General features: G+C 36.9%; 2 protein-coding genes across 3 annotated transcripts in view; both read left to right on the top strand.

Annotated features, from left to right (window-relative positions):
* Positions 1–1,115: 1,115 nt before the first annotated feature.
* On the top strand, positions 1,116–10,681 carry tubgcp5 (tubulin, gamma complex associated protein 5). Of its 2 annotated transcripts, XM_052559772.1 has the most exons (25): positions 1,126–1,200; positions 1,326–1,378; positions 1,499–1,652; positions 1,883–1,936; positions 2,043–2,151; positions 2,233–2,329; positions 2,404–2,483; positions 3,201–3,336; positions 3,433–3,550; positions 3,696–3,785; positions 4,400–4,493; positions 4,831–5,089; positions 5,265–5,467; positions 5,561–5,676; positions 6,318–6,586; positions 7,435–7,633; positions 7,809–7,997; positions 8,073–8,255; positions 8,360–8,444; positions 8,552–8,672; positions 8,909–9,060; positions 9,154–9,279; positions 9,439–9,527; positions 9,667–9,767; positions 10,033–10,681. In XM_052559772.1, exons 3-25 carry the CDS (start codon positions 1,519–1,521, stop codon positions 10,077–10,079), a joined length of 3,051 nt encoding a protein of 1,016 aa, XP_052415732.1. In that variant the 5' UTR covers positions 1,126–1,200; positions 1,326–1,378; positions 1,499–1,518; the 3' UTR covers positions 10,080–10,681. The 2 variants fall into 2 exon arrangements, with proteins under 2 accessions (XP_052415731.1, XP_052415732.1); XM_052559771.1 differs by having other exon boundaries at positions 1,116–1,378.
* A 729-nt stretch (positions 10,682–11,410) lies between these two features.
* cyfip1 (cytoplasmic FMR1 interacting protein 1) overlaps positions 11,411–20,686 on the top strand; it is a 36,132-nt gene continuing 26,856 nt past the window's right edge. The window contains exons 1-6 of the mRNA XM_052558501.1: positions 11,411–11,679; positions 17,866–17,986; positions 18,084–18,173; positions 19,513–19,590; positions 19,677–19,778; positions 19,859–20,040. Of these exons, the coding sequence (XP_052414461.1) occupies positions 17,870–17,986; positions 18,084–18,173; positions 19,513–19,590; positions 19,677–19,778; positions 19,859–20,040 (569 nt within the window). The 5' untranslated portion in view covers positions 11,411–11,679; positions 17,866–17,869. The remainder of the gene's footprint in view (positions 11,680–17,865; positions 17,987–18,083; positions 18,174–19,512; positions 19,591–19,676; positions 19,779–19,858; positions 20,041–20,686) is intronic.

The following is a 20,686-nucleotide window of genomic DNA, read 5'->3' as shown; positions in this document are numbered from 1 at the left end:
AGCCAAGCTATTTTTATTTATTTATGATTTATTAGATGATAATGGCTTTTTCTTATAATGATTTCATTAATAAATACAGATTTAGAAATAAAAAAAAAAGGTTATAATAAGGTATGCAATGCTATACCCACTGGATTGTTAAGAATAATCCAAAGCTGCCACATATTCCACATGGGCTCGTATAAATGAAACATCTAAACTTGTATCTTGACTGTAGTTTCTCTTCCCTCTTTGAAAATATGAAATGTTGACCTTTTAGACAGTAAGTGTATTAACAAACTTATTTACAAAGAACTTAAACATGTTATCACTTATGATTATCAGTGTCATTTTCTGGGAGATGTTGAAAGGACAAAGCTTTTATCTGTTATATGGCATTCCCAGTTGCTCCAAAGGTCAAGGAGACTCATTACAAAATGATGTTCAGGATTTACCCAGTTATTGACTTTATACAAAAACCATTTCATTTCGAGGTGGATCCTTGTGGTTTCTGTTCTTCTTTTCCTGAAACACTTGATCACATTTTCTTTTACTGTAAGGCTTCTTCTAAATCTTGGTTGGATACATAGCTAGTTGTCAGTAAAAATTGAGACAATTCTTAACTCAACAAGATGTCCTCTTTTTTTTAAGTGTGATTTAAATTCATCCTTCCCCGATGTTGTAAATTTAGTTTTGTTGATGGGTGAATATCATATCCATACTTGTCAATGGAAGAAATGTAAACCGTCCTTCAATATATTTCTATGTGAGTTTGCTAAAATGTTTCAGAGCCGTAAATGATTCCAAAAACATAATAGAAAATCTGAAAAGTTATGCTTCTCTTTGTCAAAATATTTGTGTGTGTGTGTGTGTGTGTCTCTGTGTGTGTGTGTACACATGTCTTTTTAGTTTTTCTCTTAGGAACTTTTAGAAAATAGTAAAATACTTTATGGGAGAATGCTTCGCAAACAAAAGTGTTTGAAATATTTTTTTGTAAACTTAATGTATTTTTCCTGGACTTTTATGTAGAGGAGATTTGAAGTGAGAACGAATGTTTTTTTTTGTCTGGCAGTGTTGTTGATTTGTCGTGTCGCGTCATGTTTAAGGCTACTCGATAGGTGGCAGTGAAGCTCCCTCCGGCGTTGTTATTGTTCACGCGACACCAAAGAAGTAGAATCTGGAGGGATGGAGGCAACAACAACAGGGGAAATGATAATAAATGTATTAATTCTAATAAAATAAAATTCGCCATTCGCAATCGGATTATATTCGAGAGATACACGTATATTTTCGACCAATCTCTGACATGTAGCGAACACCTTTGTCATGATTTCTTGTTTTGCTAGCCGCAGCTGTTGACAACGACTCGCTACTGTCAGCATCACTATCACAAAAACAGGTTTGTGCTCATAGACATCTATCTATCTATCTATCTATCTATCTATCTATCTATCTATCTATCTATCTATCTATCTATCTATCTATCTATCTATCTATCATTGTTTTGCTTGTGTTTCAGTTGAAGCTTAAATCATCAGAATGGCTCACTGGAGCAGGTTTGAGAAGGAGCTGGAGCTTGAGACCAAGAGACTCATCTCACATTATACTTCCATTCAGGACGAGGAAGATCAGAACTTCCAAATGGCTCTGAAATTTGCCTGGTCCAATTTCAAGTAAGTATTTTTCAAGTGAATTTATTTAGCCATTTACTTATCACTTTAATCGTGGCTTGTAGTTTATTTGTGAAAAGGACCCTGAAGAAGAAGTGGAGGGAAAAGAAGTGTAAATGAGTGTGGAGCCCTAGCTTGTTTTTCATTTTGCAATTAATATATCTATAATATATTATTTTTTTTGCACATAAAATCTAAAGAAAGCTCACATCATATTTTTCTCCTCTGGATAGGTTTCATCGTTTCCTTGATGCCAACACACATAATGTACAGCGCTCCATTAATGGGTTAGTCTGAAGCTTTAAACAGTTCTGGGCACTCTTTTGTGATCTGCTGATGTTTTGATATTACGATATTTTTGTTATTAATTATTCCGGTTTCTCTTTTTCCCAGGATTCATGAGAAACTCATGATCCACTCGGACTTAAGTAAAGCAGAGAGTTGGTTAAGGCTAACTGAAGAATTTCTCAGTTCTCCTCTTCCTAATACTGAGGGAACCAAGGTAGGATAACACTGACATCATTCAGGCGATTCTTAGATCCCTTCATGTGCTGAATGTCTTTATTACTCTGTCTGTTTTCAGACTGATGTCCACTATAGTGTGCTGGCTTTATTGCTCCATCTGTCTGACTCCCCATCCAACACAAGCTACTGTGAAAGACCTAGACCGAAAGAAACAGGTTCGGCTTTTCTTTAGTGTCAACACATGCATACTGTTGGACAATACTACTTCTACTAATGTTTATTTCTACAGAGAAAGAAGACAAGTTTGATTGGGCCAAGTACCTTATGGAAGGAGAGGATCTTGATACTGGACCCTTTCCAGACACTCCAGTGAGTGATCGATATTACACTGTTAGATCAGATCTGGTCTAGCATCATATACTAAAGGTCTGAGCGATATGGCGTATAAATGATTAGTAGATACATTTCAGCTTATTAATCTAATTATTTATACTTGCTCTGTAATGAAATGGTTGATTTATTTTTTTTATCAGATGAGCCATGGTTTTGTACTTTGAAGTAGATTTAAAATATTTAAAGCATACACATTTTTATATTTTTATTTGAAGTAAAATACTCTCAGATTCTGTTTAAAATAACCAAGCCACTAAGGAAACATAAAGCAGAGTTATTTTAGTATCACTATCTGATATACTATTGTTGTTTTTGATAACATGTTTATTTTAATTTTGGTTGTTATTTTTGCTCGTTTTTTTTTTCAAGCATGTTTTGTATTTATTTCTGTTTATTAGATTTAGTTTAGTTGTTGTTACATGTAAAGTTAAACTAAACAAACTTGGTAAATCTTTTTATTTAAAGTAAATCAATTTATTTTACGTAACTATAATAACTTCGATAATTCTTCCGACAAAGAATAATTGTATTTACTAATTATAAGTAATATTTGCAGCAATATAACAATACGTAGTACTTAACAGCAATATTCACCTGCAATGTCTAATGAAACATTTAAAAACTGTTCTGTACTATATTGACTATAGATATTATCCATAACAGAGCAGCACAGATCATTTAATCTCTTGGCAGGAGTGGTCTGAGGATGAGAGTGAAGAAGAAGATAGCCAGCAGCCCCTGAGCAGAGAGGATTCTGGTATACAGGTGGACAGAACACCTCAGGAGGACCACGAGCAGAATGACAAGACTGTCCAAGTCACCTGGACCGGTATGGGACAGTATCCGCACATTTTCTCATAGTAACCCTCAGTTAATGAAGTCTGTTTTCAGGACTCCTGGTTCTTACCGAGTCTTGTGTTTGTAGTGGGTGATCCAGACTCCAGGGCTTGGCTGGAGCAGCATATTGTCACTTCGTATTGGGTTCCCAACTCTCCCCGCTTTCCACACAGCCTCCACCTGCACTCCAATCTCTACAATGTCTGGTAAGGCATTTAATGTCTTGTTCACTTACTTCACAAGGCCATTAATAAGGACTTTCTTTCACGATTTAATACGATTTTAGAAGCAAATACTGTTTATTTGAGAGTAGAATGTTGTCATTGTGCATATCGCTCTCTTTCTCTCCAGGGATCAGCACCTGTATAACACTGGGCCTCTTTACCTGCCTGAGGAGAAGTCTTTTGTTACAGAGACACAAGTGATTCGGGAAACTCTTTGGTATGATTATATACTGTATATATACCATTCAGGAGTTTGGAAGTTTCTTATTGTTTATAGTCTTTTATGCTCACCAATAGTGTATTTATTTGACATTATCAAAATTTCAAGGAACATAAGAATTAATTTTATATATATATATATATATATATATATATATATATATATATATATATATATAATTATATATAATTATTTTTTTTATTTTATTTTTTTTACATTTTTAGCAACAATTAAATCAGTCTTCACATAATGCTTTAAAAACCAGTCTTATATTCTCATTTGGTGCTCATTTATTGTCAGTTACTATTGGTGCTCAGTTATTATGAGAAATATAAATCTCTCTCTCTCTCTTTTTTCTATATATATATTTACATATATACTGGACAGACATGTTTTTTCCTAAAGGAAAGTGCATGTGCTAAATTTGTGAAAATGACATATGTGGATAGAGATAAGAATGCTTCACACCTGTTGAAACCTGCAGGGAAAGAGCAGTTCTGGAATGGAGTTTTGTCTTCTCAAGATCAGATCTGCTCTGGTTGCTAACACACGTTTGTTTGCGTACGCAGAAGAAAACACATGCTCACATGTTCATTTCTGCCTCTCCTCAGGCTCTTCTCCGGCGTAAAGAAACTTTTCATTTTCCAGTACAATGATGGCAAGGTGACTGTGAGGAATGATGTGGTGGTCACACATCTAACTAACGTGAGTGGAGACAGTTTTTCATTTCTGTATTTATTGGGATAAACTCGAACCCTGCATTAATTAATACAAATATTACTCTACAAAAGCCAAATGACACATTTTATGAATATGTTTTTATTTTATTTTACAATATATCATTTTTATTGAAATATTTTTTTATTTATATTATTGACTAAGGCACATTTAGATGCTTTTAGTTTTTTTTTGAATAAGCTGTTATCCTATTACGATAATGAATGAGAGTCTGTTTAATTATATTGTTATTATGAATACTTATGAAATTGCGCAAGACAGGTCCAAATAGCTTTTTTTGATGCACGTATGTGTTTTTGTACAGAACTGTCTTCACTCTGTACTGGAGCACATAGCAGCCTATGGGCAGGCTGTTTCCCGACTGCAAAAGTTTATTGATGAAGTGACCGGCCACAGTGCAGAGCCTTGTCCTCCAGGACTTAACTCTTCCTCCTCCTCATCCTCCAAGAAGAGCTCTGATCCTCCCTTTAGGACCTACCAAGCGTTCGTGTGGGCCCTGTATAAATACTTCACCAGCTTTAAAGAAGAGCTCAATACTATTGAGAAAGACATTATTGCCAAAGGTCAGATTTTCTTTGTGCCTGCACTCTGAAAAATATATATTTTGAAGTTGTAAATAAATATGTACGTTTTATATGAAATGAAAGTTAATCCTACAACGTTTGTTTTCAGTGTGCAAATGTATTCTCAGTTATTTTTGTGTTGTTATAGTAATGATTCTGTGGTGATTCTTCATAGATGAGACAGTGACTCTGTCTTTTGTGCTGGAACGGTTGAGTCCTCATCTGGCTCAGATCACCATGCTGCACAGGGTTTTCTGCACAGGAGTGGCTGATGTGCCGCCCGGAACGCCCAATGTGTTAAGAGCCTCGCATTTACTCAACACACTCTACAAGGCCATAATAGAGTATGACAGCGTGGGTGAGGCCTCCGAGCAGTCTGTAAGTGTGTCTGTTTTCAATGTTGAGCATTAGATGCATACATTTGAACATTACCCATGTATCTCTGATGCCATTTTTTCTCCTTCCTATCAGGTGGCGCTCCTTTTCTCTCTCTGGGTAGAAACAGTGAGGCCATACCTTGAGATTGTAGATGAATGGATTGTTCACGGTCACTTATTTGACCCCGCTAAAGAGTTCATAATTCAAAGGTACAACAGCATTTTTTTTTTTTTTTCAATGTGTATGAACACTGCCATTCAGAAGTTTAGGGTCACTTTTAAAAAATATTTATTAGGAGTACGATTTTTTTTTCCGTAAAGATACTAATACTTATATCCAGCAAACACAAATGCTGTTTTGTTAACTTTTAATTCAAAGAATTAAGTAAAAAAAAAAAAAAAGGTTTCCAGAAGAACTGTTTTCAACATTGACAAGATTAAAGAAATGTTTCTTGATCACCAAATATATATTAACTGCTGAAAATTCAGCTTTGCCATCACAGGAATAAATGACATTTTTAAATATATTAAAATAGATTACTTATTAAAAATTGAAATTTTTACTGTGGACCGGCTTGATAAGAATAAAATGATTCTTTCAAAAAACATAAAAAAATCTTACCAACCCCGAACATTTGAACAGTTAGGAATTCCATACAGTCAGCTGGTCATTATCGCAAAAAAAAAAAAAAAAAACACTTTTTAGGGTGATGCAAGACCCTCAGTGTCGTGTCAGGGTGCTTTTCACTCTTTTGGGGTCTAATTTGCGCTAACCACTATCTGCATCCGCCTTATCCTGCTAAACACACACCTGCTTATCAAATGAATAAATATATGGACATGTTTACTAGGAACAAAGATGTACCAGTAAACCACAGGGACTTCTGGTACGCCACGTACACGCTGTACAGTGTGTCTGAGACGGTGGAGAGTGAGGAGAGGCTCAGCGACGCTGCCAGTGGAAGCTCTGGTGGAGAGCAGGCGTCCAGCAGCAGACAGCACACCATGGTGTCCTTCCTCAAGCCTGTGCTCAAGCAGATCATCATGGCTGGCAAATCCATGCAGCTGCTGAAGAACCTGGACTGCAAGGAGACCGAGCAGCCTGATGGATCCTCCAGAGGTCAGTGTCAGAGAGGATGACCTTTTTTTTTTCAGTATTAGTTTCAGTGCTTGTCCTGTATAACACAAGACATGTGTTCCCTCTGCCTATGATGACACATGCAGAATAATACAAAGTTTTCAAAAAATAACCATACAGCGCTGTAGCAGTTACTGACAAGGACATGTGCTATAACTGTACCAGTGCTGCTACAATAAGCAGTAACTTGGCATCCATGGACACGTATGATTCAGCATCATGAACTTCATCTACGTAGATCGAGCGTCAGCTGGAGGGTGCGTCAGAGAACAGCTAGTCACCAGTCTGTGTTCATGGCCATTCATTTTATACTGATACACACTCAGTAATTCGAATTTCTTAAAAAAAAATGAAAACAAGCAGCCGTCATTAAAGCAGATACAAGGAATGTCATGGCTTACGTGCTGGTAGTCCAGCGTGATTAAAAAAGTTATAAAAATGTCAATAATTAATGATACGAATGATATGAAACATTATGTCGTTGATGTATTTTGTAGCTATTATCACCCAGCCATACTTGCCTTTTCTTCTAATTTAGTTTTTAGACAAAAGGGGCCTTGGAGTCAAAAATTTTGAGAACCATTGAATTAAATTAGATGCTAATTTAATTTGTAATGTCTTTACAGTGTTACTTCTCTGCAATTCTATTTTGACTTCATCCATATTGTTTTCCAGTTTCAGTTAAATTTTTTGTTGCATGCTCATGTTTGTATATTAGTAACATTTTCAATAATGATAACCTTTTGTTTTGTACGTTTACTTCATTTTCAGAATGTTTCTTATTGCCTAATATGTCTTAACATTGATGACAGTGAATTGTCTCTCCGCAGATGCCGAAAGAAAGAGTCTGTACACGCTCTTTTTGGAATCAGTGCAGACACGTCTTGGGCATGGAGAAGACTCACCCACCAACACGGTAACCGAGCAACAGGCCACTAAAAAGAGTCTGATCAAGATGCAGTCCATTGTAGCACGTCATCTGGAGCTGGACGACATCCATGACCCCCTGCTGGCCATTAATTTTGCAAGGTGACAGCAGAATACAGAATAACTGATTTGACGTCACTGAAGTCCACACAGAGATGTTAAAAATAGATTTGTGTTTTCAAAGATTTCAGTGATATAAAGGCGCTAAACTGTGTTTGGGCGGTCACAATTTCATTAGCTTGTTTTCCATGGAGGTAATGTGTGTTATCTCTTGCAGGCTTTATTTAGAGCAGAATGACTTCCATGAGAAATTCTCTGGCAGCGATGTGATTTTGGACCGCTCCTCTGAGTCTGTGACCTGTCAGACGTTTGAGCTCACGCTCCGCTCCTGTTTGTATCCACACATTGAGAGGAGATACATCGAATGCTGTGGGAACCTCATGAGAACCCTGAAAAAAGACTACAGGTGAGATTGAATCCTTTGTGCAGTGTTGCTTTGTAGCGCATTTCTCCTTAACCCTCTCATTTCTTTTTATCTTAGGCTTCTTGGGTACTTGCAGGCCATGAGAAACTACTTCCTGTTGGAGGCTGGGGATACTATGTATGATTTCTACACAGCCATCTTTGACAAAGTCCTGGAGAAGGAGAGCTGGCAGCAGCTGGCGTTCCTCAATGTGCAGCTTCAAGAGTCTGTTGGACAGCGCCACCCAGAGGACAGCAGCCGGTACTGCACACAAAATCTCTAGAGATCCTGTGGTTTACCAATCAACCCTGCCTGATACCACTCCATATCCTGTGGTTGTTTACACATTTTTCTCATGATTCCAGGTTGTCTATATTTCTTGAAACTATTGACCCTGCAAGAAAAAAACAGCCAGTGAATAACCTTGATGGTCTCACGCTGAGTTATAAGGTTACGTAACAGTTTTTGCTTTTTATGGTTTGGAGATTGTGACAACACGACATGATGTTTTTATATCACGCATGTTATATGAACGCCTTTTTGTTTTCTCTCACCAGGTTCCCTGGCCTGTTGATATTGTTATAAGTTCAGAGTGTCAGAAAATCTACAATCAGGTCTTCCTACTGCTGCTTCAGATCAAATGGGCCAAATATAGCCTGGACACTTTACGATTCAGTGGTGAGTTATGATTTCTCTTCTGAAGTTTTCATCACTTCTGTGTAGTTGTGATAAAGTTAGTGGATATTATTACAAAAAGGATATGCTATTAAATGTCAATGAGATATTGATGTACTGTACTTCGTATTTATGTAACTTCATAGTTCCATTGTATCTCATTTTAGTTTAGTACTTTCAAATCAGGATGGTTTCAATTCACTGTTTCAGATGAGATCTTATATAGAGTCTTCCCACAGATTTGACAGTCGCTGCTAAGAGGCAAGAGGGAGGCCACTCCGAGGAAGGCACAGCCAAAGAGCCCGTAAACCAGCAGATTCACAGGATGTTTCTCCTGAGGGTCAAACTCATGCACTTTGTCAACAGCCTCCATAACTACATTATGACAAGGGTAGGTCTGATGTACATCAAATTATGTATTTGTTCATTTGAGTTCAGACTTTCTTAGCTTGTAGACATACACCTTGCTACATTTCATTCGCAGATCCTGCATAGTACAGGTCTAGAATTTCAACACCAAGTACAAGAGGCGAAGGATCTGGACCAGCTCATCAAAATCCACTACCGATATCTGTCCACCATTCATGACAGATGTCTGCTCCGAGAAAAAGTAAGAGGGATATACACAAGGCAAAAAAATTGCAGTCGTTTTCTTATTTATTCCGTAAGCTGTCTTCCCCATGATGGTTGGCCTAGTTTTTACTTTTAAACTGTTATAGATGTCTGTGTTATTTTCGATGCATCAATTCAGGTTACCGTGTCTTTGCAGGTCAGTTTCGTCAAGGAGGCCATCATGAAAGTGCTGAATTTAGTTCTCATCTTCTCAGACAGATGGCAGGCTGGTTTTGGGGCCTGGAAGTAAGTTCAATACTCTTACATCATGTTTGGAATCTCTTTAGATGTTTCAGTCTAGCTGCTTGTCCTCATCTTGCAGCTTCCACTTCATTCACTTTTTCGGATTCTACCATTCGTTAAATATTTCCTATTCTCCCCCCAGAATCGAGTCGATTGACAAAATGGAGTCGGACTTTAAAAACTGTCACATGTTTCTGGTGACTATTTTAAACAAGGCAGTGTGCAGAGGCTCATTTCCTCATTGTAAGTCATACAGTGCTGTGCATTTTCAAGAAACTGTGAATCTCACTATCCCTGTTCCTCTGTATTTAACTCCAAATGACAATATACAGTAATGCAAACAAGAGCAGTGCATTATGGAAATACAGTAAAACAAATGTCCCAATGCAAAAACAGATGACATTGTAACATCTTTAAAATTATTTCTTTTTTTCTTTTTTCAGTGATTAATGAGTGAAGTCAGAAATATTTAGTTTAACTCACCATATGTCCCTGTTTTCTTTCATAGTGGAGTCCCTGGCATTGTCGCTAATGGCTGGATTTGAGCAGTGTTAACAGATTGAACATGGATTCAATCCAGAGCACCGAACACAAGACAAATTATTTATTGTACTGCTGCATGACGGCTACTGTACTGTTCTTGTTCGTCTCTACCAGGATATCTGACATCATAGCACATGAGAGAGACAAAATCACAATAGCACTACAATAGTACAGAAGTAGCACTTTGTGTCTATAAACAGTGAGACTTGTGTTAAGTTGTCCACTCTGTCTACAGCACAGTTAATGCATCAAGATACTTAACGTAATGTTTTGTGGACAATCTGTTTGTATTTCATTGTTGTTGGCCTGTGTTATGGCTCAATATGTCAGATGTAAATGTAAGTGGCCTTTACATGCAGTGGATATGTGAAGCGTACATGACAAGCAATTTCATTTAAAGGTGATCTAATTATGTATATTACATGCAACAGTGAAAATAAACCTTAGACTTCTAATTAAATCTTGTACATAATATAAACGAACTGAAAAATGTGCGCTACATTTGTATGTAGTTCAAGCCTATATTTGTATTAGTTGTAGTTGCTTAATGCCTTTTTTATTGTGCTGAATGGATTGCATATTTTACATTAAATTGACATCACTTTGAGAACCAATGCTGCCTCATACTTGTTTTATAATTCAGCATTTAAAAAAAAAAAGAAGAAATTAATACTTTATTTTTTTAGTGAGGATGCATTACATTGAAAAACCTTTTGGATTTTTTGTTACTTATTATTATATTTCAAATAAATAACTTTCTATTGATCTTAAAATGGTGAAAAAAAATTATTTCTACAACAATATAGATTAGAAATAAATATATTTTTTAAAGTGACACTGAAGCAATGGCTGCTGAGAATTCCGTTTTGCCATCAGAAGAATATATACATTTTTAATCGTAACAATATTTAGCAAAATTTGTATTTTAACTGTATTTTTGATCAATAAAAACTGCCATGGTGAGTGTAAGAAACGGAAACAAAATGTTACAATATTCCAACATGAAATACTGCACTGAAATACACAAAGGAAATGTAAAAGCAAAAAAATAAATAAAATAATTGAATGGGTAGAATTTACAAGATTTAGCATACATATAGTTTGGATATTTAAATATTTACATTTCACACTATATTCTACACAATGGAAACTATGCCTGCGTCCCAATGTGCATACTATCCATCCTGTGAAATTAGTCATTTTCAGTACTATTTAGGACAGATAGAGTGGCTAGAATGCATTTCACATTTCTAAATGCCGCTTCCACACTCACTCACGGCTGTTTTATTTAGTGAGTATTTTTCCTGAAGGACTGTGTTCCTGAACGCCCCCTGTTGGAAGTGCGCTGTACTGCGGCGCTGGAGTTTCCTGTTGAATCTCCCTGTAGAGCGCAACAGGAACTTCCAACCCGAGCTGCGCCAGCGACAAGCACTCACCGCGAGCAGGATTCCTCCGCAAACTCCCTCAACTACTCCAAAACCGCCACATATTAACCACCGAAAACGGCCCAACGGGTTTCCTTCACCCTCTCAGCCACACCAGAACTGGAAACCACAACATAAAATGCATGAATGAATAGTTGAAGCGGATTGTTTTGTCCTGGAAAACTCTAGTAAGTTGTGCAGCGCTGACTAACTTTCATTCTGGGTGTTGTCTTTTTTTCAACCGCTGTATTTGTAGTTAGTCAGTCAAAGTTTGTCGCCGTTCGCGTAGTTTTGTTCTGAAATATGTTTGTTTTAGTATGTGACAGACCGAATGGAAAGGTATTTTAGGGTTGACTTTCTCTGAGCTCTTTGAACTTTTACGTTGTGGGTGATGTGGGCCCGCACGCGACTGCGCAAAAATTAGAACGCTCATATTAAAATAAACGAGGCTGTCTGAACTGCAGACGCGAGAGAACGCTTCGGAGCTTGTAATGTGTGACTTATGACGCGTAGCTGGGGTGAAATATGTGTATATATCAACTGTTAGTTGTGTTTCTGTATGTTCTATTGTCGACCAGCAAGTAATGTAACGTTAGTTATTTGGAAATCTTTATGTAAATTATTTCTTGTGTCTTAACATTTTAGATATTATATATTTTGTCATGCTTGCCTTTTAAATACACTCACGCATAAGAGCATTTTTTCTGTATGTCTGTCTAATAAATCTGCCCATCCTTTTGGGAAAAATGACCCAGATATGTAAAATATAGGTCTGAAAATATTGGTTTGACACTTCAATCTGTAGATCTATGTAGTTGTTGTGTTAACTGAGTGCTGAATGTGAAAATAATAAAAAGTATTGTTTGAGAAAAATGCCCCTGACAATGAGTTCAAGTATATGCAAATATTGCCCTTTAGTAATAATAATAATACAAAAATCAATAAATTAACATTTTAGAAGAGATTACATATATAATATGTTCCTTACGTTTAAATGTTTTATTTGACATTACATTTTAAAATGAAGGTTTACAGAAACGGAAACCTTATAATCAGAGCAATCAACTTCAGTTAATCAGAGCACTGTAAACTTTCAGATTGTCTTTTAAATCCATGCAAGTTTGCTTCTTTGGTGCAGATTAAGACTAAACATGGATTAAACCTCTCTGTCAGGGGTGGTTGACATCGAAAATCCCTTTAGTCTAGAACTAGGCTTAGTCTAGTCTATGTCTGTAGTCGTACTTCTTTTTGGACGGAAAATGACTTCGAGACAGAAAAGAGGGGAATGTCTTCATTGGCTGGAGGTCAGTGGGATTATTGGAAGTTCAGGCAGGCCGGCCGTTCATCAGCCCACACCCTTATGAGTTTCTGATAATGATGCTTTAGGAAGTCATTTGTTCCTCTGTGGCAGTCTGAGTGGGTTTTATAATTCAGCAGATCATTTAGAACAAATGAAGCCACCAACAAACAAAGACCATAGGTCATTTATTTCTATTGGCGAAATTTGCAGGGTGTTCTTCCCACCATTTGTGTACGCAAAATGCTTTTTAAAATATATGGACCATTTTCACAGGCTGTGAATGTAATTAACATTGTTAATAAATCTTTTTATTTTTTATTTTTATTAGTTACCATTTTTTAAGTCTACAATTATATCCCTATACTTTGTGTTTTATTACCATTGCATTAAATAACAGAAAACTGGTTAACACTGCTGTCGCTGCATGAGGGATTGACAGTAATTGGGAAAAGGGTCCATTGGTGGTCATTTGATTTGTGTGTTCATTATTTATTATTTTCTAAGGTGAGTAAGTGGAGGGCCGCATCACGCCTGCCTCTAGGAGGTGAAATGCAACAGTCATACGCCAATGAAGCGCCAAAGGGTGTCTTTAGGCTTAATAGATTCAATCAAGTTGGTCACAAGTCTACTTTGATGTACTTGAAAAAATGTTTGTGTAATGCAGCAGAATATGCTGTTGTTCGTTCTCACATGCAAATTGAGTCTGTGCATTTTTTTAGTGTGCATACTGAGATGTGAAAGTGGCATTTATCAGAATAGTGTTTTTTTTTTTTTTTTTCCAGTAAGGTACAACCAGGGCGTGCTTCAAGTTGTGAAGTTTTTGTAGATGTGCCACCACCTCTGCTGCTACAAGAGGCAAATGTGAGTGTGAAGATCTATGCAGGTGTTAAATCTGCAGAGAATGTGGTGCAGAAAAGGCCTTTTTCATTCTGTATGCAGTTGAGGTCATGTTTTGGCATGGCCAGATATTATGCATCAACACGCGTGGAAATCTTCTTCTTAGTGTGCTAGAGAGCCGCTGTTCTTTAATTCTGACTTAGTGGACGTCAGAGAATAAAATAGCTCAGGGCAGGCGGCCAGACCAGGGCATATGGGGTCAAACTGAACATGGCAGAATGAGTCTCAGGGAATGTTTAGCCTGGCTGGTTTTGAGATTTTGAGATTTTCAAAGGACTTTGTGACTTCAGAAGGGACAGTTCACCTGAAATTGAAAATTCTATGATTTACTCACTCTCTGGTTGTTCCAGATCTGTATGAGTTTTCGGTCACACTTTATTTTAAGGTCCAATTCTCACTATTAACTAACCATTAACTATGACTTTTGCCTCAATTAACTCCTGATTTGCTGCTTATTAATAGTTTATAAGGTAGTTGTTAAGTTTAGGGTATTGGGTAAGATTATGGATGTCATGCATTATATGTACTTTATAAGCACTAATAAATAGCCAATATGTTAATAATAGGCATGCTAATAAGTAACTAGTTATTAGTGAGAATTGGACCCTATACTAAAGTGTTACCAAGTTTTCTTCTGCTGAAAACAAAAGATCATGTTTTAAATAATTTAGGTAACCAACATCTGGTCCCCATTGACCTCCATAGCATTTTCTTCATTACTATGGAAATCAGTATGTTCAACAGAAGAAAGAAGGTTTGGAATAAATTGTTGCTGAGCAAAAGATAACAAAATTTCAATTTTTGGATGAACTGTACCTTTAATGTAGTGTGTACTCTTTCTCTGCACCCAGATATCCAAGTTTATTTGTTCGCCAGGTGACTCAAAATGGGTAATATTTTGTCTTTTGACAACTCCAAGGCTTTTGCTAAAACTACAGATTGACCTGCTGCATTTTTGTACTTCCACCCTAAATCTGTTCGTCCAAAAGAACAGATTTTACAGAGCAAATGTTTTAGCAGGTTTTCAAATTTTCTCTAATACTGTGTCCCTATTTGTTTGACTGTGCTTGATCATTACCTGCCCCATAGAGAAATGTTCAGATGTGAAGAACTTCAGTGACATGATGAGGCTTGTAAAGCCTGTGGAATGATTGTGGCCTCTAAACATCATTGCATTGCTGTATCTGCAGTGGTCTGATGGAGCTAAACACATCATTATCAAGGACCGGACCTCTAGGCCTAATGATCTGCCATGATTACTGCCATTAAGTAATAACAAAAGACAAGATTTCTGATTGCATGTCAGCATCTTTTTCGAGGAATGAGTCAACTGAAAAATGCAATCAGGGAACTACTGCAGTGTTAAAGAGGAACGATGTTCAGCTTACTTAAGACAACTTCCTTTTTGCCTCACAGCGATTAGCATAGTCAGGGACTGTAATCCCAAACATTTATGGATTGTGATCATTTAGATCCGCATTATATTTGAACCTAGAGTGAAATGCCCTAGACTGTTTATTCAGCTACGGTGTTTGTTCAATTTTCACAGATAAAACCACAATATTGTTCTGACATTTTCTTGTTGTCCACAACTTCTTACCCACTTCCTTTTTGATGAAAGATACTGACCCTAACGGTTTCATGCTGTTAAGCTAACAAACAAAATTTTTTTTTTTTGACAATTTAAGGGACAGTAGTTTGCATCATGGCTGGATTAGCTGCTCGTTTATGAATATTCATAATATGAGTTTAATAATAGAGCAGGCCAGAAGTGGGTGTAACATGCCTTAGGAAATAATACCAGCTGCTATTACAGCAACAGCTGTCACTGTACATTCCTACACACTAAGAGCAGAGTAATCATGTGATGTCAGTTCTGAGTTACATCACTTTATTTGTGTAGATCCCGGTTCACTGTGAAAGCTCAGATTGCTGCGATGTATTTCTGTTTGGGTTTGATAGGTTCTGTTAGTGCTGCATTATGACAAGTTATAATTATTGATTTAAAAAAGGACAAAAGCTGTCACTGGTGCCGTGAACTGGGGCATTATTTACCCCTAATGCATGTTAGTACCTTACCATAAATGTAATTACATACCAGATTCTAATCTGGACATTCTAATGTGTGCAGTTATGTATGCAAAAGTAGTTCCAGGCTGGTCTTGACCGCACTACATGTCCATATCACTTTGCCAAATGATTTCAGTTATTTTACAGCAAAAGAACAAGCAAACACACACATGCAGTAGATGGACACACACGGAAACATACTTACACACACAACAGAAACGTGCTGTTAGCACTGCTCTCATGATTTTATCAGTAAAATAGTTTAGCTATTTAAAGCTACATGACATTTGTCACAAGCAAGGTAACAACTGCGCTGTTCTTGAAGAAGATGAACTTTTCACTATTTGACAGTTGCGCTATTAGTAGAGATGCTGCTACTGATCACTGCTCAGAGATGCACAGACTCAGGTAATTCTCTCTATTTATCTCTCTATCTATCTGTTGGTCTATCTCTATCTATATTTAACTTCATTAATGACTGCATACGTCTGCTATCAATGGCTCAATACTCTGTTACTAGGTCTAAAATGACGTTTAGAGGTTGGATGAGCGTAAGAAACATATATTGTGTGGGTCTTAAAAAGTTCTTAAAGAGTCTTATTTTACCTGTCCCCAAATGAGGGCTTCAAAGTGAAATCGGAGCAGAAAGTTAGGCTGATTAACTTTTTGTGTTCATCTAGATATTAACATTTAGAAAGAATATTTCACAAAACCTGCAGAAACCCTGTGTATGTGTGTGTGTATTTAGTTTTTGTAATAGACATAAAAATTGAGTTTAATCTCAATAATCAAAAGTAGTGTTCTATCTCAAATTTCATCACCTTTGACTTAAACTCTGAATAGCAAAAGTAATATTATCCAAACAGGTTTCCAAAATGCTGTCCCTTCTGTCCATCCCTCATCTGCCAAAGGAATAGTCCGTCCCTGTTTACATTCTTCAGGAAGTCAGTCTACAGGTGGATTATACTTAGTTTTCTCTGCACATTGCACAGAGATGTTAACATTAAAACAAATGATGCTCTTCAGCTTCGATTGAGTGTGTACGATTTGCATTTAAAAGTACAGCTGCTCACTCAGTCAAAAGCAGCTGCCAGTGTCAACCGCAGCAGTGTGTGTCTGATAACATCACTGTGTTTCTCTAGAGACTCGCTGTTCTTCATGATAGACTGCAGACCCTACTCTTTTCTATTCGCTTGCTTCCTGATAATGCCTCCTTCTGCTTTTTTTTTCTCTGTGAAGTTCTCTTTTAACTCTATAAAGTGCACCACCATGATCAGCTACACTTTTACTTTTTAAATATGTCTAAATGTGTGTCAGTAATAGCCACAGCTCACTATGGATATCTACAGTGTTTATCTGTAGGAATCTCTCCGAAACCACAGCAGCCCCTCTCCATTTCCTCTGGCTTTCATCGCGTTTCCTCTTTTGATGTCCTTTAATTGTCTGTCAGCCACTTCTGTGTGCTTGTGGCCAGTATTAGTTTCAGCAACAAGCAAGCAATTAGTTTTCCTTCTAAATGTGAAACTGCTATAAAACATGACACCCAATCACAGTTAAGCAGATGAGGTTTGTTCCATCTACAGGCTCTGGACCCGTGAGAAAAAAATCGAAATCATTGTATCTCAGTAATTTGTTTTCAATGTAATAATAGTTGGAATTTCTAGCAATTTAATTACTGTCAGCATGAAAGCCTCTAGTGTATACAGTGAAGTAGTATTATTATTTTTGTTGCATCGTGCCAGTTTAGCACACATATGAGGTTTTGCCCCACAAGGGGAAGAGAGGAAGTAGGAGCACTTTCATTCTGACAGTCGATGCTGTGAGGTGTGAAAAAGTTGCCCAGTTGCAACGATAAGGGAGAGTTTTTTTTGGTTGTTTTGAGGTTTTATATTTTTCCTGTCAGCTATAAACCTCTCGCTTGCCTTTGCGCTGTTGCTATAGTTTCCAAACATTGACTTTATTTGTTGATGTTTGCCATTTGTGATATCAAATATGAAACATCTTTGACAGTATGAAACAGTATTGCGCAAAGACAAACGTGTGAATGGAACTGTTCTGATGAATTCCTCACTTTTGGGTGAAATGGAAAGTATGTGTTTGGTTCCAGAGTGATGGCGTCCGCGGTGACTCTGGAAGATGCTCTGTCTAATGTGGACCTGCTGGAGGAGCTGCCTCTTCCAGATCAGCAGCCCTGCATCGAGCCCCTGCCCTCCTCGCTCATTTACCAGGTGACAACCCACCTAGACCTTCAGTTTATTTATAGAAATAAACCCAAAATACCTGAAGACCGTGCATAACCAGGATTTTTCTTTTTACCACCCTTAGCCCAACTTCAACACCAACTTTGAGGACCGCAATGCTTTTGTGACAGGCATTGCACGTTACATCGAGCAGGCCACCGTCCACTCCAACATGGTAAGATCTTCTCAACATTTCCACACAATCAAGCAGCTGTTCAACTCCACCTTCTCTAGCTAACCTTCTTTAAATCACTAAACCTCGACTCCATCACATGTCTGTTGAGCTGACCTTGACAGTCCGAACCAGTCCACCGAGCCAGCCTTCTGGAAGCCCTTCTAAAGGAGTCTGTCAGGGGTTTGAATGGATTTAAGAGAGCCCATTAGAGTCTCTCATTGTCCGAGTTCACCGTGCCCATTTGAGGAGCCTGGCCAAGCGGAGTGGGCTGCTCTGAATGGTTTTTGTATTGAATGTGAATTGCTGTGTGCTCTGTTTGTGAGAGGTAATAGCTGTCAGGGACTGTTTTGCATCATTTGAGGAATTGAAGAGTGTGTGTGGAAGTAGTGTGGTGCCACACCCGCACCCACAGAGTTTCGGGGTGTCTATGAAAGAGCGTTTCGTTACCCTAGGGAAGATTTTCTTCAAAGTTTTTCTTTAGAGAGTTCTTAAGATTAAGTGGGTTAATCTGTTCTTTTGCATTACATTCATCATGAGATAAAGGTTTATTGTAGAAGCTGTATTTGATGTGTAAATTGGGCTTTAAAATTCTGAGATCACTAGTCCAGCAATCTGTTTATTTTGCATTGTTGTAAATATTATTATTTAGTTTTTTTATTATGTGCTTATTAATTAATAGAAAATGTTGAATTAAAAAAATAAATGACTAGCATCACAATTTATGATACCTGAAAAAAATGACAGTATTAAAATGTTTTTATGAATTATTGGTTATTTATCATTTATTTAGTATAGTTTGACAAAGTTTTAACCTTGAAATATTGTAGATTAAATCCTAAATATTTCAGCATTTTACTTTCTTGTTCATTATTCTAAAACAAATTAGAAATAATAATTTTAATATAATCAATCAATTGATATAATCATTTACATAGAAAATTTACATTAAAGATATCATTCATATTCAGAACACAAATTATGATATTTTTGATGAAATACAAGAGCTTTCTGACCCTGCATAGACAGCAGTGTAACTAAAATGTTCCCAGGCTCAGAAAGTAAGGACACTGTTAAGATAGTCAGTGGTTCAGCCGTAATTTTATGAAACGACGAGAATTTGGTTGCAAAGGAAACAAAAATAACAACTTTATTCAACAATTCTTCAAAATATCATCAGAAATATCTTAATGTGTGGTCTGGAGGACAACGTGATGGTGAGTAATTAATGACAGAATTGTAATCTTTGAGTAAAATTCCCGTTTCATCTTTTGTCCCCACTGTGTGCAGAACAAGTCTGTGTGCTTATCATTTCACGGGGATCTTTTGCTGTGTGTTACAGAATGAGATGTTGGAGGAAGGACAGGAGTATGCCGTGATGCTGTATACCTGGAGGAGCTGTTCAAGAGCTATTCCTCAGGTAAATTAGTCACGCCTAAAGCCACTCAAAAAAACTCACACACCATCAACACGGATTGGAAGTATGTTGTTTTGCCCCTCTCTCAGGTGAAGTGTAATGAACAGCCTAACAGAGTGGAGATCTATGAGAAGACAGTGGAGGTGCTCGAGCCTGAAGTCACTAAACTGATGAACTTCATGTACTTTCAGGTAAAGATGAATGCTGTTTTCTAGATTTCAATATAAGATGTTGTAAGATACACTAATGCTTCATTTTACTTCATTCTCAGAGGACAGCAATAGATCGCTTCTGTGGGGAAGTGCGTCGACTATGTCACGCCGAGAGGAGGAAGGACTTTGTGTCTGAGGCCTATTTGCTCACGCTGGGGAAGTTCATCAACATGTTTGCAGTACTGGACGAACTTAAGAACATGAAGTGCAGCGTCAAAAATGATCACTCCGCCTACAAGAGGTAACTGGGAGCCTCGTCATTAATACTTTCATCCTCTAGATGGCAGTCATTCTACATCTCAATTTTTCCGGTCAGTGTTATCACTGTACTATACACACGTTTTTGGCATTTTACAGACATTTCAAACTAATAAAATATTTAAAGCATTGTATGTACCAGTATGATTTTTTAAATATTTTTAAAATCAGCGAGGATGCATTCAGTTTGTCAAAACTTCACCGTAAATATATTTCAAATGTTACGAAATATATATTTTATTTTTTTATATTTATATTTCAATTTAATGATGTTTCAGTTCATGAAAAATATTTTTTTTTTTTTAAATGATGGTTTCCAAAATAATTTCAGAGATAATACTAACAAGAATAAATGTTTCTTAAGCACTAAATCAGCATATGATGAATGATTTCTGAAGGATCATTTGACAGTGGAGGCTGCTGAAAATAAATAATAAAACAGAAATTGTTTATTTGAAATAAATGCGGCCTTGGTGAACATACAAGACGCTTTCAAAAACATAAAAAAACTACTTTTTAATGTGTACGTACTTGTACATCATATACAAAGCATATTTTGTATGGACCTTTTCCAGGTTGAAGCAGTAAAATGGGATGTTGTAAGTGATATATTTTTGTTCATTAGCTGC

Source organism: Carassius gibelio, chromosome B6, assembly GCF_023724105.1.
Source record: "Carassius gibelio isolate Cgi1373 ecotype wild population from Czech Republic chromosome B6, carGib1.2-hapl.c, whole genome shotgun sequence".
NCBI lineage: Eukaryota > Metazoa > Chordata > Actinopteri > Cypriniformes > Cyprinidae > Carassius > Carassius gibelio.
The sequence above is the reverse complement of the archived record's forward strand: the minus strand, read 5'-3'. Positions and strand labels throughout refer to the sequence as shown.

What these genes read in the sequence shown, in the direction of transcription:
- tubgcp5 (XM_052559771.1), top strand. Translation starts at nt 1,519, where the DNA reads ATGGCTCACTGGAGCAGGTTTGAGAAGGAGCTGGAGCTTGAGACCAAG. An exon ending in GTACAGCGCTCCATTAATGG is followed by an intron (nt 1,937 to 2,042) that starts GTTAGTCTGAAG and finishes TCTTTTTCCCAG; the next exon opens with GATTCATGAGAAACTCATGA. An exon ending in GCCTGATGGATCCTCCAGAG is followed by an intron (nt 6,587 to 7,434) that starts GTCAGTGTCAGA and finishes GTCTCTCCGCAG; the next exon opens with ATGCCGAAAGAAAGAGTCTG.